General features: G+C 40.2%; 1 protein-coding gene across 2 annotated transcripts in view; it reads left to right on the top strand.

The window, feature by feature from the left end:
- Window positions 1-16,135, top strand: part of PIEZO2 (piezo type mechanosensitive ion channel component 2) — a 514,198-nt gene that overhangs the window by 489,528 nt on the left and 8,535 nt on the right. For both annotated transcript variants that reach the window (XM_027766530.1, XM_027766529.1), the window contains 6 exons: window positions 2,287-2,445; window positions 5,510-5,657; window positions 10,678-10,866; window positions 11,222-11,314; window positions 12,991-13,163; window positions 14,977-15,105. In XM_027766530.1, coding sequence (XP_027622331.1) covers window positions 2,287-2,445; window positions 5,510-5,657; window positions 10,678-10,866; window positions 11,222-11,314; window positions 12,991-13,163; window positions 14,977-15,105 — 891 coding nt within the window. The remainder of the gene's footprint in view (window positions 1-2,286; window positions 2,446-5,509; window positions 5,658-10,677; window positions 10,867-11,221; window positions 11,315-12,990; window positions 13,164-14,976; window positions 15,106-16,135) is intronic.

The raw sequence follows: 16,135 nt of genomic DNA, 5'->3' as shown, positions 1-16,135 counted from the left end.
TCCTAAGATGATCATCACACATGCATTTAAACAAAATTGCCAACTATAGGCAGAGGTGTGGCAGAACAGCAGAGCCAAGGCAGGGAAAGTTCAAGGTGTGAATAATAGTGAAATTCAGTGCAAGTCCAGTATGAGTGGATTCCTCAAAGATATTTTCATTAGGTTGGATCCATAGTCATAGAAACAGAGTTTTCAAATAAGAAAGATGACAGCCTTAATGACTAGAGCAAACGTAGGTCTTTGTGTTGTGTTTGCCTGTATGCCTTAGTCTATATGGACACAAACTGGAGCATGGTCTTAAGAGAGTTTTAAGAGGGTGAGAGAACATAAGATTATGTCATAAAAAAATGGATGCAAAAAGGGAGGCTGTTTAATTGTTAAAGAAATTGTAGGGAGATGGTGGAGGGGGCAGATGACAGTAGTATCTGCTACATGGGATAGTTGTAGGGCTTGAATATACTAGGGGTTGTAAACAGATTGCATTATCTTAGCACATAGTAAGAGAAGTGACCAATCATGGTTTAAGTCTTGTACGCGGAGGGCTTGAAACTCCCACCAGGTGCATGTGCATGTGTGCCCAAAATTCTGGGAGGAGAATGGAGAGAAGGAATTGCAGCATGGTCATCCCCCCTGGGTGGGGGGGGGGGAGGATTTCTTGCTTTCTGTCTCTGTCTTTCTGGTGAGCGCTTGTTTCCTATAGCAAAAATTAAAAAATAATAATAAAAAATAAAAAGAACCTGCAGTTTAGTAGAGAAAGACTAGTAAGATTTCAGAAGGTGGCCACTGCTTTTCCATCTGTCAGTGAGAACTCTAAGCTCCAGGAACACTGGCCTTCAGATCTCCAATGTGCGACATCCTCCTGTGTACCTCAGAGATCTCCTGCTCCCTCCCCTTCTTCTGCTTCCCATTCATAGTTCTTCTTTCTCATCTTTAAATCTCAGTCCACATGTTACTTCCTGCCCTGTGTCTCCACCTAAAACAGTGATCATGAGCAAGCTGGTGCTTAATACATGAACAAATGAATGGGTCAATCAATAAAAGGAAAGCAAAGTATATTTCTATAAATGAGACAAATTAGCACTGTTAGATTATTAAAGAAAAGGATCCACAGAAGGTGAACATAGAAAAATTCATATAATGAAACAGGAATGGTCTTTTTTTTTAATGTGTATTTATTTCTTCCATGAGACAGGAAGGCAGGGAGAGAGATGCAGACAGAGAGAGAGAGAGATGCACTCCCAACAGGCTCTGTGGGCCATGATCCGAACCCTAGCCTCAGCCAGCTAGGATCACAGACACATGTGCATGCTCCTGGAATGCAAAGGGAGACCTCGAGATGTGAACTGGGGACCTTCCCGTATGGTCTCAGCATCACAGAGCATCGTGTTACCACTGTGCAACCACAGCTGACCTGGGAATGATCTTTTGAACAAATATATCTCGATTTATATACACAAACAAGTTGGAACTCTCCGTCTCTGGCTTCAGGAGCTGTAGTCATCCAGTCATGCTGCCATTGTTCAACACGGTTCTGAAAACCCTCCTTGGGAACTACCTTCTCAGTCTGTGACACACTTCTTTAAACATCCTTAGGCTTCATTGAAAATCCTTCTTATTTAACAGTAAATTTCAATCTTTTGATTGTTTGTCAGAGTCATCTGTAGTCGAGTCTTATAAATAACATATCAATCAGGTTAGCTAATCCCATTTTTGGAAGTGTCTATCAAAAATAAGTGGCTTTTCCTATGTGGTTCATAAAGACACTGACTCAAATGTAGTTTCTAATGAAGAAATCCAAATTACTTCTAATTGTAGTTGTAGCAAAATGGTTGCTCTCATTTAAATGTTTAGGCCCTGACCTTTTGATCATAGTATAGAAATCATTACTTTATAATCATAAGTGGTGCTGATGCAAGTATTTTAAAAGGAAAAAGAAATTTGGATACTTCTGAGTCTAAAGTAGAACTAAAAAAAGGAGTGTTATACAGAAGGTGACTAATAGTCCCATAAATTCAGTAAATTTACTTAATAATCATTTATTTTCATCATTACCTAAATGACTGAATAATATACATTAGAGGCATCATTCACAGGAATTTTTTTTTAATTATTAGATTTTCTTATTCCACCTTGCCTCTGAAGTGCTCCACTAAGTATAGAGAATTCCTTTACATTGACTTTAAATGACAGAGGGGAAACTAGTAGGGTATTTTGTATTCTAAATTGGTGTCTTTTTGTACCAGAAAAATATTCCATCTTTTCACTTTCTATATTTTTACATTTTAGGAAATTCAGCCAGAACCTGGTAGCTCAGCTCTGGTACTTTGTGAAGTGCGTCTACTTTGGGTTGTCGGCCTACCAAATCCGCTGTGGCTACCCAACACGAGTCCTGGGAAACTTCCTCACAAAGAGCTACAACTATGTCAACCTCTTCCTGTTTCAAGGGTAAAGACACATTGTTGCAGTCACTTCTGGAGGGAAGGCTAGCTTTTGAAAAGCATTTTGTTTTTGTGTGATAAAATAAAAAAAAAAAGAAATGTTTAAAAACCATATTTCTAATAGCATATAAAAACACCATGCTTCCCATTCATAGTTCTTCTTTCTCATCTTTAAATCTCAGTCCACATGTTACTTCCTGCCCTGTGTCTCCACCTAAAACAGTGATCATGAGCAAGCTGGTGCTTAATACATGAACAAATGAATGGGTCAATCAATAAAAGGAAAGCAAAGTATATTTCTATAAATGAGACAAATTAGCACTGTTAGATTATTAAAGAAAAGGATCCACAGAAGGTGAACATAGAAAAATTCATATAATGAAACAGGAATGGTCTTTTTTTTTAATGTGTATTTATTTCTTCCATGAGACAGGAAGGCAGGGAGAGAGATGCAGACAGAGAGAGAGAGAGATGCACTCCCAACAGGCTCTGTGGGCCATGATCCGAACCCTAGCCTCAGCCAGCTAGGATCACAGACACATGTGCATGCTCCTGGAATGCAAAGGGAGACCTCGAGATGTGAACTGGGGACCTTCCCGTATGGTCTCAGCATCACAGAGCATCGTGTTACCACTGTGCAACCACAGCTGACCTGGGAATGATCTTTTGAACAAATATATCTCGATTTATATACACAAACAAGTTGGAACTCTCCGTCTCTGGCTTCAGGAGCTGTAGTCATCCAGTCATGCTGCCATTGTTCAACACGGTTCTGAAAACCCTCCTTGGGAACTACCTTCTCAGTCTGTGACACACTTCTTTAAACATCCTTAGGCTTCATTGAAAATCCTTCTTATTTAACAGTAAATTTCAATCTTTTGATTGTTTGTCAGAGTCATCTGTAGTCGAGTCTTATAAATAACATATCAATCAGGTTAGCTAATCCCATTTTTGGAAGTGTCTATCAAAAATAAGTGGCTTTTCCTATGTGGTTCATAAAGACACTGACTCAAATGTAGTTTCTAATGAAGAAATCCAAATTACTTCTAATTGTAGTTGTAGCAAAATGGTTGCTCTCATTTAAATGTTTAGGCCCTGACCTTTTGATCATAGTATAGAAATCATTACTTTATAATCATAAGTGGTGCTGATGCAAGTATTTTAAAAGGAAAAAGAAATTTGGATACTTCTGAGTCTAAAGTAGAACTAAAAAAAGGAGTGTTATACAGAAGGTGACTAATAGTCCCATAAATTCAGTAAATTTACTTAATAATCATTTATTTTCATCATTACCTAAATGACTGAATAATATACATTAGAGGCATCATTCACAGGAATTTTTTTTTAATTATTAGATTTTCTTATTCCACCTTGCCTCTGAAGTGCTCCACTAAGTATAGAGAATTCCTTTACATTGACTTTAAATGACAGAGGGGAAACTAGTAGGGTATTTTGTATTCTAAATTGGTGTCTTTTTGTACCAGAAAAATATTCCATCTTTTCACTTTCTATATTTTTACATTTTAGGAAATTCAGCCAGAACCTGGTAGCTCAGCTCTGGTACTTTGTGAAGTGCGTCTACTTTGGGTTGTCGGCCTACCAAATCCGCTGTGGCTACCCAACACGAGTCCTGGGAAACTTCCTCACAAAGAGCTACAACTATGTCAACCTCTTCCTGTTTCAAGGGTAAAGACACATTGTTGCAGTCACTTCTGGAGGGAAGGCTAGCTTTTGAAAAGCATTTTGTTTTTGTGTGATAAAATAAAAAAAAAAAGAAATGTTTAAAAACCATATTTCTAATAGCATATAAAAACACCAAATACCAAGAATAAACCTAACAAATATGTGCCATACTTCTACACTGAGCATCGCAAGCATTGTTGAGATAAATTAAGGATGACCTAAACAATATAGAGATAGGCCATGCTTATTGACTGAAAAAAAAAGAGAGAGAGAGAGAGAGAAAGAGAAAATAAAACATTTTTTTCCTACCTGACAGGGAACAGGAAGAGGAAAAATAGAGCAATGTAATTCAACGGAGACCTCTTATGATGTTAGGAAAAGATTAAATGAGCCTGGTAAATACCTTTCTAGTGTATTTGTCACAACCAGGGTGTTACTATAGGTCGACCCACGTGGGCTAATTTTCTATCTTAGTATTCTGCATAATTACTGTGATAATATCTGGCGTGAAAAACAGAAGTCAATGATCCTTAGCTATTAATATATTTCTAGGCATAATGGAACAGAGTATTAGGAGTCTCAACTATTCCAAAATATCTTTGGATTTTTTTTGTGTACAGTAAGTTCATCCATGGAAGAGAGGCATTCATTCCACCTAACACCAGCCTGGATGCCACAAGACTCCTTGTTCCTCGTAGAGAGGTAGCTACCCAAACAAAGCATATTCGCTCTTCTGTGTGATGATTTCATCTCCTCTCTATTCCCTCGGAAATTATAACATGGCCGATAAGGCAAGGCTTTTGAAGGCACTGCTGGCTCCTCATCACACCAGACCTGAAACTGGTCACTCAGTCACAGAAGAGGAACTAAATGTACTCACGAGTTGTGAACCTCCTCTTACAGACCAGCATTTCATTCAGTGCTAGGCTGTGTCTGGGCCTAACATTTCTTCCTGGGTTTACATATCTGCCATGAGACATATCCTGCTCCCTTCTCTCATTTTCCCTCATCTTTTCTGATCAGGTGTAAAATTTTTACTGACCCATCCTACAGCAAAGCCACAATAATTCCATAATTTCATGGCCAACAGATTCTTGCAACACAAAACAACAAATGTGAAAAAGCTGATTGACTTCCAACTTACTTGAAAGGGGAATCCCAGTTGGTTATGGCTATCAGGAAAAAGAAAAGGAATTTAAAATACTAATCCATATATGAGAGTTACAGTGAAAAGCTGCTGTATTCCAAGTTGGATTTTATTGGAAGGGTCATCTTGAGACCTTTTTGTTAGTCATAATGGTTAAAACAACCATAGAGGAGCTCCCAGAGTCAAATGGGCAGAGGGACATTTCAGAAATGTCTCTCTAATGAGATGTGGTTCCTGCCAGGTTCCGCCTGGTTCCATTCCTGACAGAGCTGCGAGCGGTGATGGACTGGGTGTGGACAGACACAACCCTGAGCCTGTCTAGCTGGATCTGCGTGGAAGACATCTATGCTCACATATTCATCCTGAAGTGTTGGCGGGAGTCAGAAAAGGTAAGGGCCAATTAAAGTGCCTTATTCTTGTTTGTTTCTCTTAGAGACAGGCTGGTTATGAGATTAGTGTGAACTTTTGCAAGTTTCATGGCCAAATAGCAGAGGCAGGGAGGAAAAACTCACATGACCTACTAATGCCCATTAATTTCCCATCCACTGGAGTTGGAATTTTAGGCTTACTGCTGCCTTCTGCAGTAATAACATCCAGATGTTTTCTTCTTTTGGCAACCATGTATCAGTTATTTTTAAACAGAAGAAATGATGTATTGCTGTATGACCCAATAAGACTCAAATGGCTCATTGGGGAGCAGGAGAGAATGAGCAGAAGAAAAGTGGATCAGGTGGACTCAGGAGCTTGGACTCACGTTCACCCTCTGGTTCACTTTGAGAGGGGAAGACAATTTAGCATTTTTTTGTGCAAAGCAAATTGGAGTGCAAATATTCACTCATTCTGCTAGGATAAATTCCGAGGTTTAAATATGGGTAGAATTGCAAATTATTTGTTGGATTTTCCAATTTTAACATATGAAAAAGTTTTATAATGGCAGTAGAAATATCCAACAAATATTAGCCAGATTGTTATAAAATGCCATTTTTTTTCTCATCTTGAAAATATCCTCTTTGGAAAGTCACCTCTGATCTATGTAATTTATAGTATGTTCTGTGACTTCCTTGGTAATTTCAGCTTTTATAACTATGAGGCCTGTTATACTGTGGGATTTATGGGATTTATGGGAGTGAAGGAGATGGCATTTGACAATTTATTTAAAATCATATTGGGCCCAGGCATGGTGGTATAGTCAGTGGGGTGCTATTATTTGATACTAGAGCCACACAGGAGAACTGGGTTTGGATCCTGGGTCAAACAGGGCTTTCATTGCCCATGTGTGCCTGGAATCCTGGCTTTCTGGGAGGTTAGGGAAGGATCTCAGAATAGGAAACTCTTCAGGCCTATCACTCTCTCTCTGAAAAAATAAACTTTAAAAAAAAATCTATTAGCTTGTTCTGACTTTTTTTTTTCTTTGAGAGAGAGATTTTTGCTATAGGACGCTTGCCCTTGCTGAAAAGACAGAGAAAGAGATAGAATGCAAGAAATCACCCGCCGGGAGGACAGCCATGGCACAATCCCTTCTCCTCTATTCTCCTCTTGGGATTTTGAGCACACACACCTGGCATGAGTTTTAAGCCACCGGGTCTAGGACTCAAAACACAGTCAACTATGTGGGAGTCCAGTGACATAATCATTACGCATCTGCTGGTCCCGACTTGTCCTGTTTTTAAGGAGCACAGGAGTTGGTATGATAACAGAATACCAAAGTCACCCTACTAAAAGGACATGGAGGGTGAGAGAGGGTCTGAAATTATGAACAATGAGAAAAAGTAGGAAAACCTAGAATTATCTAGTCTAAAGTTGGAAAAACAAGAAAAGACAAACTTTTCAATAACTTGAAAAGTTGGAAAGATATGAGAAATTAAAACTATTTTGTGAGATCAAAAAAATAAGAAAAAAAATGGAATTCAGTAAGCAAAAGTCCCAGGAAGTTTCAATGAAATATAAAGAAATTGCTAACATTCGAAGTTACCCCACTACAGAATTGGCTGCCTTGTCAGGAGATAGTAGCTAAGAAATGTCCAAATTCATGCAAAGGATCACACAGACAACTTCCATCCTAAAACCCATGCCCAGACTGCCTCAAAACTTAGTGATTTAAAATTAGGGACCAGCAGGTAGTATAATGGTTATGTCACTGCACTCCCACATAGTTGACTGTGGTTCAAGTCCCAGACCTGATAGTTTAAAACTCACACTGAACATGTGTGCATGCATGCCCAAAACCCTGGGAGGAAAATAAAGGAGAAGGGATTGTGGCATGGCCATCCTCCCTGGAGGGTGATTTCTCATTTTCTGTCTCTCTGTCTCTCTGGTGAGCACATGCACCCTATGACAAAAATCTCTCTTAAAAAAATAAATAACAGACCAGCAGTTAGAATAATGGCTATGTTGCTGAACTCCCATGTACTCGACCATGGTTCAAGTCCCGGACCCAGTGGCTTGAACTCATGCCAGGCACATGTATGTATGTGCCCAAGATCCTGAGAGGAGAAAAGAGGAGGGGGGATTGTGGCATGGCCATCCCCCCTGGGGGGTGATTTCTCGCTCTCTGTCTCTCTGTCTTTCTCTGTCTTTCTGTCGAGTGCACGCACCCTATAGCAAAAACCTCTCTAAAAAAAAAAAAAAGCTAAGCGTTTTCGTGTTAAAAAATAATAATAAAATAATAAATAACTGTCACTAGGGGCAAGCAGGTGGTGCAGTAGTTGAGGCACTGGATTTCCAAAAATCACTCTGGTTGTGGGAGCATGCACACCCAAAATCTTGAGAGGAGAATGGAGGACAAAGGATTGTGGTGTGGCTATCCTCCCTGATGAATAATTTCTCACTTTTCTTCTCTATGTTTCTGTCTTTCTCCAGTGAGCGCACACACCCTATGGCAAAAACCTTTAAAAATAAGAAAATAAATAAAAATAAAATATTAGTCACTTGCTCACAGTTCTGCAGGTCAGCAAGATGGACTGGGCTCTACTGGACAATCTTGCCTGAGGTCCATCTTGTGGCAGCTGTCATCTGGTGTCCGCAATGGAGCTGGATTATTCTGTGTTCTCACTCAAATGCCCACAGGTTGCATCTGCCTCTTTGCCAGGAATCTGTCTCCATGTATTCTCTTATACTCAGGGGAATGAGTCCAAGGTTCTTCTCACGGCAGCTCATTCCGAGGGAGAAAAAGGGAAAAGTGTATGTTCAGCTCAAGGTTCCCTCACCGTTACTTCCACCACATTCTACTGGTCACAGCAAGTTCAAAGGCTAGCCTAGATTCAAGGGAATGTTTCTCTATCCCTTGATGGGAATAGTAAATATGTCGTAAAGGGTCATACATACAGGAGTGAGAACTCATAAACAATTACTAAGCACTTCTATGTGCCTGGAACTCTGCTAAGCATGGGAATAAAGTAGTGAAACAAACTTGCAGTGGCCCTACCAACATGGAACTGACAGTCCAATGAAGGGAAACACATATTAATAAAATAGACACACAAATAAATGCAGTATATAACAAATGCTTTGACAGAGACACTCCATACTCTGAGAGTATCTCACAGGGGATGTAAGTCTCAAGCTGAGAGCTAATGGAACAGTATAAGTTGCCTGGGAGCATCTACCGTTCTACATTTGTTTCTTCCCCATTTGCCCAGATCCTTGTCCTTTCTCTACTCTCAAAGAGACTTTTTCAATGGATGTTTTACCTGTCTTTATTCCTAGATAAGGACTTAACACAAAGGGCAAGCAGGAGGCATGGTGGTTGGTATGCTGGACTTCCACATGGCCAACCACAGATCGAGTGCTGGACCCAGTGGCTTGAGACTCATGCTGGGCACGTGTACCTGAGTGCCCAAAATCCCGAGAGGAAAATGGAGGAGAGGGGACTGTGGCATGGTCATCCCTCTGGGGGTGGGGGGGAGTTCTCACTCTCTCTCTCTCTGTCTCTCCAGTAAGTACACATGCTCTATAGCAAAAATCTAAGAAAAGGAAAAACAAGAACTTGACACCTTGACACATCTTGTCACTGTTGAAGCGTCCTGTGTACCTCCTCATTGTCAAACCCCTTCTCGACCTCCAGTGTCAGTTAGACACTCCTTTTACTCATTGATCTTCCCTGACTGCCCAAGCTCGGACTCCATCCTTCCCTATGGGCCCCAACAGCCCTCTCTACTTAGCACCTCTGATATTTACCACATTGAGAGTCATTGTGTTTTTATTTTTTCTATTATCTCTACAATGACAAAATCAGTATAGTACACTTTGTGAAGCAAGAACCATTTCCTGAAAGCAAAATGTTGGTATAAGCATAGGCCAGCAAGCCACTCACTCCTATTCATACTTCACAATGGTTTTCAAACAGCCACCTCCCAAGATGGTTTAGGAAGCCGATTGGAAAGTAGCCCACAAGGAGCAGCAAGCTGGGAAACATGGCAAATTAAATGACCTGGGAAAGGGTAATGAAGCAGCCCAGAACAAGCAGATGACAGACCCTTTGATAAAGGAGGAAGAATGTAGCCCTCTAGCTCAGAAGGTGTTTGCCCTGCTCTTCTCGGGAAATGCACAGAAGAGAGTAAAAATGAAAAGGGAATTTTGAAAAGTTTTGAGAAGAGCTTCAGACAAGCTTTCAGGAGAGAAACTGATAGTGATCCCAACAAAACGATTCTTGACAGAGATAAAATAAATCTCCTTGAATTCATAATGTAATGCTAGAATTCTGTTTAAGTGGGAAAGATTGCTGATGATCTAAACTTGCCTCATTGAGAAAATAAGTTTTAAAAAGCAAGTCAACATATATGTGCACGCATGTGTGTACATGTATCTACACCTATGTGTATATTTCAGATTTATTTTTCAAGTAGTCTTTGCCTTAGGGTGCATGCGTTTGCTGGAGAGAAAGAGACAGAGACAGCGAGAGGGAAAGTGAGAAATCATTGCCGGGGGTGGGGTGGGTGATGGCCATGCCACAATCCCTTCTTCATTCTCCTCCTGGGATTTTGGGCATGCATGCACATGGGCTCAGGATGATTTTCAAGCCACTGAGTCCAGGACTTGAACCGCAGGTAGCTTTATGGGAGTCCAGTGACGTGAACGCTACACCATCTGCTAGCTCCCTATTTCAGATTTTTAAATATTGGGCTCTAGTTTTACTTTCAAATAGTAAATTAGAAATAAAAAGGAACAGTCCACAGTATCAAATTCCAGTACAAAGATATGAAAATACATTGTTATCATCTGAACTTCATAAAGCTTGTAAAGGTTGGGACAAGGTTACCCTCTCCCCTTTCAGAGCAAGCAGAGAAGAATCAGAGCTAAGTCCACATGTTCTAACACCATGCCAGGAGTCCTGCCCTTCTCCCCACCCTGCTTCTCTTCTCTTCTCATGGGAACACTTGCCTAAGCCTTGTTTGAACCCTTCTATTGCAGAGATACCCCCAGCCTCGGGGCCAGAAGAAAAAGAAAGTGGTGAAGTATGGCATGGGGGGCATGATCATCGTGCTGCTCATTTGTATCGTCTGGTTTCCTCTTCTCTTCATGTCTTTGATCAAATCCGTCGCAGGAGTCATCAACCAGCCTTTGGATGTCTCCGTCACAATTACCCTGGGAGGGTATCAGGTAATCCTGTGCACTTCCTCCACTCTCACCTAACCTGCCAGAGCCTTACCTGATGCAGCAGCCTTTGACAGTTGCCACCTGCAGGGTGCTTAGTATGTTTTTCCAACCTAGCTGTCCTGCCTCCATCTTGACCGTTCAACAGATGTGTAACATATAAGATAAAGTGCAGATGACAGTGAAAGAATAGTTCTGTTTTAGTTTTGATCACAGGAATAACCACCTCAAAAAGACATTTCTGAGGCTAATTGCCAGTGAGGTAATCAGTGGGTGATATATAAATGTAAATGTTTCTGTTAACCCCGATGCAGAGACAGGCTTGGGAATAATGACAATGCTGTATGTCCTTGTTTTTCAGCCTATTTTCACGATGAGCGCCCAACAGAGCCAATTAAAAGTTATGGACCAAACAAAGTTTAACAAATTTCTAAAAGGTTTTTCTAAGGACACCGTAAGTAAATGCATATAGTAGATCTCTCTGAAGACATTTCATCTAGGTAAACTCACTGGTTGTCAAATTACTTAATATTTTGCCATGGCCTGTGGTGGTGGAAAGAACTTCTCAGGGGTTATCAGTTATACATCAAGTTCCTGGCCACTGGCTACTTCAATCACCTTAGAAGTTATGTCTATGTTGTTGGGCATTAGTGGCAATAAGCATAGTTTTAATTCATCACATTTTAATGTAAGCTCAGTGCATATTTGTCCATTTTTCAACATTTTAAATGGTGGTATATATTGATCTTTTGATTAGTAGGAAATCTATCCTTAGAAAGTAATTCAAAATATGGGGAAACTCTACATAGCTTATGAAGATATTCTCTATATAAGGGAACTTCTAAAAGTTCATGGAAAATAAACTGTTAGAAATAAAATAACAAGTTTACTTTGGTGCAAAAAAGTTTTGAGCTCCATGTTCAGTTTTTTTTTTTTCCACACTCATTCCATGAACTTCTTGAAGACTCTACATTATTAGTAGAAACCAGAAGTGATTTGAAGGATCAGTAGATAGAGGCTGGTTGAGGAAATGATGGCAGATGTATTAAATTAATTTGATTTGCACTGGTTCTCCTAAAAAGCCATAGTGCCACAAGGGGCTTCCACTTCCTTTTAATTGGTAGAAGGTGTGTGTGCTCACCAGAAGAGTGAGACAGAGAGGGAGAAAGCACCCTCCAATGGGGTGTGGTCACACCACAATCTTTTCTCCATTTCTTTATCTTGTCAGGATTTGGGGCATACACCCACACAGGCCTTGCGTGTTTTTTAAGTCAGTGGGGCTAGGATTTGAACTGTGATGTTGGCCATGTGGAATCTGGCTACCTTAGCCACCAGACCATGCGGTCAGTCCAGGGCTTCCACTTTTTCTTTTACTTACATATTTGTTGCCAAAAGATTCTCCAAGAAAATTCTTTTTAATACAAAATAAACACTTACAGAGACAATAAATGACACAAGAATTTTTCAAGTGAAAACGTAAATGAAAAGTATATAGACTATTATTTTTAAATGATAAAGATTAAGACATACATCATCTATTGCACAAAACAATGATAATGTTCTGGTAACAGAGTTGTGGCAAATGTTATTTTATTCATTATACTCCAAACTTTTAGTAATATAACATGATTCTCATCATTAAAATTTGTTTTACATTGTTATTTATTTAAGAACCCAATTAGGTAAATGGATGCCTTCTCTTTGCTAAAGTTATCTAATTTTGAGCAATGGGCAACTAACAAGACAGGACTGGGATGTCCTCGATGAATTAAATAGGTCTCTTCCATGGGAGAGACATTTCCCCACACATGATAAATGTCCCCCTTTCTGGAGAAAATATAAATAAATATAAAGACACCGAATTATCTGGTCTTCCTCTGTTGTTTCATTGAAGGCTTCCATAGTTGTATTGGTGTGGCAACACCACCACTGGGGCTGGCTGTTGTGACCCGGTGCTGCCCATACTGTGGATTTGGAAACAAGGTCTGTGCAGTGGAGCACTCAAGAATTTCCATGATCTTTTATGAGAAAACATCTTCTGCTTTCCCTTTAAAAAGGAAGAGTAATAGGTTTCTTTATGCAGCCTTATGTATTTAATCTATTTATGCATGTGTATTTGTGCACATATAGGGTGCTATGCAATTTTTGGAAAATTATGAAAAAGAAGACATAACAGTAGCAGAACTGGAAGGAAACTCAAATTCTTTGTGGACCATCAGCCCTCCCAGTAAGCAGAAAATGATACACGAACTCACGGACCCCAATAGTAGCTTCTCTGTTGTTTTTTCATGGAGTATTCAGAGGTAGTTACTGTATTTCCATGCATAATTCCCCCTCTTTCCCCAGCCTAAACTGAAAGGGGGTGGGGGTGGGGTAGAAGAATGTAAAAATTAAGCATTAGATTAATGTAGATATTACTTTATCATACTACCTCGGGAACTTTGTTTCAATGCTAAAGCTGATATATTTATTTATTAAGTAATGGCTTGCCCAGGAATCACTGATTAGACTAAGAAATTATTGGTAATTATTGGTTTTCCTTCTTTTCTATTAACTTCAGTTTTTTAAAGAGAGGCTTGTAGTGAGTTCCATAAGAAGAGAGAGAAAAGAAAGAGAGTGATGATTTACAAAACAAAATAGAGTCTGAAGGAAGTCTAGGATTTCCATGAAAGGTTGAAGTTTTTCTTACAGAATTTGCAACCACTGGAAACCTGGATTGGCACTCACATCCCTCCAATGTTGGGAAAACCCTGGCAAAACTTTTCTCCCAGCACGAGGGGTGAGGGCAGCTCAGCTGCCCCAGCAGGAGGAAAGCAAACTGACATGCCCCTCCACACAATCCGAGCCAGCGACCAGCATGTGCAGCCATCACTTTGCCTTCACTTGTTGGAAGGCAAAATAAATAAATAAATAAATAAATAAATAAATAAATAAATAAATAAATAAATAAAGGGTGCCTTAGTAAAATTCTTGCATACAAACATTGCATCCAAAAGCCCAACATCTGAGTGGTGTAGTTTTAGGGACCTTGACCTAGCACTGTAGTCGGTCCTTATCTGCAATTTCACTTTCCATGGTTCCGTTACTCGAGGTCAACTGCAGTCTAAAATTTTTAAGATATTTTGAGGGAGAGAATGAGAGATAATGTTTGCATAATGTTCATTACAAGACATTGTTATAATTGCTTATTTTATTATTAGTTATTGTTGATTTCTGTTTTATATATCAAATTTTGTCATAGGTATGTGCATGTGGGTAAAAGCATAGTATATATAGGATTCAATTCTGTCTGCTGTTCCAGGCTTCTGCTGGGAGTCTTGGGCCGTATCTCTCATGGACAAGAGGGAACAGCTGCATACTAGTTCATTCACTAGAGTTTTTCATCAGTCTTGTGATTGAGGACTCTAGGCAAGCTTATTTGGGCAGTGAAGTAGATTCATTTGGGTCCCTCCATTTTCCTTGAGTTTGTCTATGTTTTCCAATACTATACCAACTTCATAGTTAGAATCAAGTATCATGATAGGTATGGAAGAAATGCTTCTAGAATTTAAAGTTAATTCACAAGAGTCATTTTTAAAAAATTTCCAAAGAAGCTGTTCAAAATAAAGTATCCCTTTAATCTATTTTCTGTTTTAAGTGTCCCAAATTCCTCATATCCAATGCCGTGACTAGTTGCCAAAAGTTACCTCCTAGCCTTTCAGTTGAAGAGTGACTGACAAAATAACCACACAGCTTAGAAATCAACAACTAATTGGACTTTTTTTTAAAGACACGGATTCTACTGGTTGCTGTGCAAGCTCACACCATTGGGTTCTCAGATTCCGTGAGAACATCCGGACGGTTTCTCCTTGGCTCAGCATGTTCCGCCTGCTTGCCCTTGACTTTATTTTAAAGGGTTTTGTGTCATCCTGGGTTTTATTAACTTGGTTGTCTAAGAAGCTGGACATAGATGTGAGGTTGACAGAAAGAACTGGGCTTGGCAATCAAACCCAATGGAAATGTGGTGATACTAATAACCTTAAAAGTTAAGTGAATTTTTAAAATATTTTTCCTGGACTTCTGCATAATCACTGACACTAAGTGCTTTTTTTTTTTTTTTTTCCTCCTTCTTTACAGAAACATGAGTCTGGGTGCAAAAGCAGAAATAGCAACAGATAAGCTTTCTTTTCCTCTTCAAAATATTACACGAGAAAATATAGCCAAAATGATAGCTGGCAATGACACAGAAAGTTCAAAAACTCCAGTGTAAGTTTATTTTTCTTATTAATAGGAATATGTAGCTACTCCACCTCTACAAATTCACATGTATAAGAAATACAACTTCATTCTTTTGTAACACAAGCAAGTTTCTATTTGGAGACTCCATGTTATTAGATTAAAGAAGCTTGACCTCAGTTCTTGGGCTTTTCCTCCATTTTTCATTGGATTTATCCATGTTTGTGCAGTGCCAGGTTCCAGGGAGATCATCTGTCTGTCAAAAAGTGCTATCCCACTGGACTGCTGTTGAGATGCGCCTCATTCTTCTAGGTTTCAGTTGTCTGTCCACAGTGCAGAGTTACTCCCTGCCTCAGCTAGTGGACCCCACTCTGTGCACTAGAACTCACTGTGCCGATTCTCATTGCATCTGGTGCTGCAGAAACTGCGGCAGGTACTCCTGGGTCCACCTGTCCAGACGGCATGTGGCCAGTGAGACTTCATTCCTCCTGCACTGTGGGGCATGTGGAATTCTTCTTACCTTCAAGAGTCCTACTCAGGGGAACCAGCAGTTAGCGTAATGGCTATGTCGCTGGACTCCCACATAGTCGACTGCGGTTCCCATCCCGACCCAGTGGCTTAAAACTCACGCCAGGCACATGTGCGTGGTGCCCAAGATCCCGAGAGGAGAATGGAGGAGAAGGGATTGCGGCGTGACCATTCCCCCTGGGGGGTGATTTCTTGCTTTCTATCTCTCTGTCTCTCTCTGTCTGTCTGGCGAGCACACATGCCCTATAGCGAAAACCTCTCCAAAAAAAAAAAAAGAGTCCTGCTCAGGGATGGGGCACAAGATGCACCAAAACAACCCAGGCTGTTGGTCATCGTGTCAGCCACTTCATCGTCTGTGCCTGTGTCAGCCACTTACCCCAAGAGAAGCAGGCAGGGCTCAAGAGTTCTTAGGGAGCCATCAGGACCAAGCTCTATCCCGGTCTCTGAACATCTAGCCCAGGGAATATTGATCTCGCCTCTGGGTAGCAAACCTGGCTCATATCTGACCATAATCACCAAAAGCTATAGCAAG

The sequence above is a fragment of the Tupaia chinensis genome, unplaced genomic scaffold, assembly GCF_000334495.1.
Source record: "Tupaia chinensis unplaced genomic scaffold, TupChi_1.0 Scaffold143584_1, whole genome shotgun sequence".
Taxonomy (NCBI): domain Eukaryota; kingdom Metazoa; phylum Chordata; class Mammalia; order Scandentia; family Tupaiidae; genus Tupaia; species Tupaia belangeri.
Note: the sequence above shows the minus strand (reverse complement) of the source record. Positions and strands in the feature narration are given on the sequence as shown.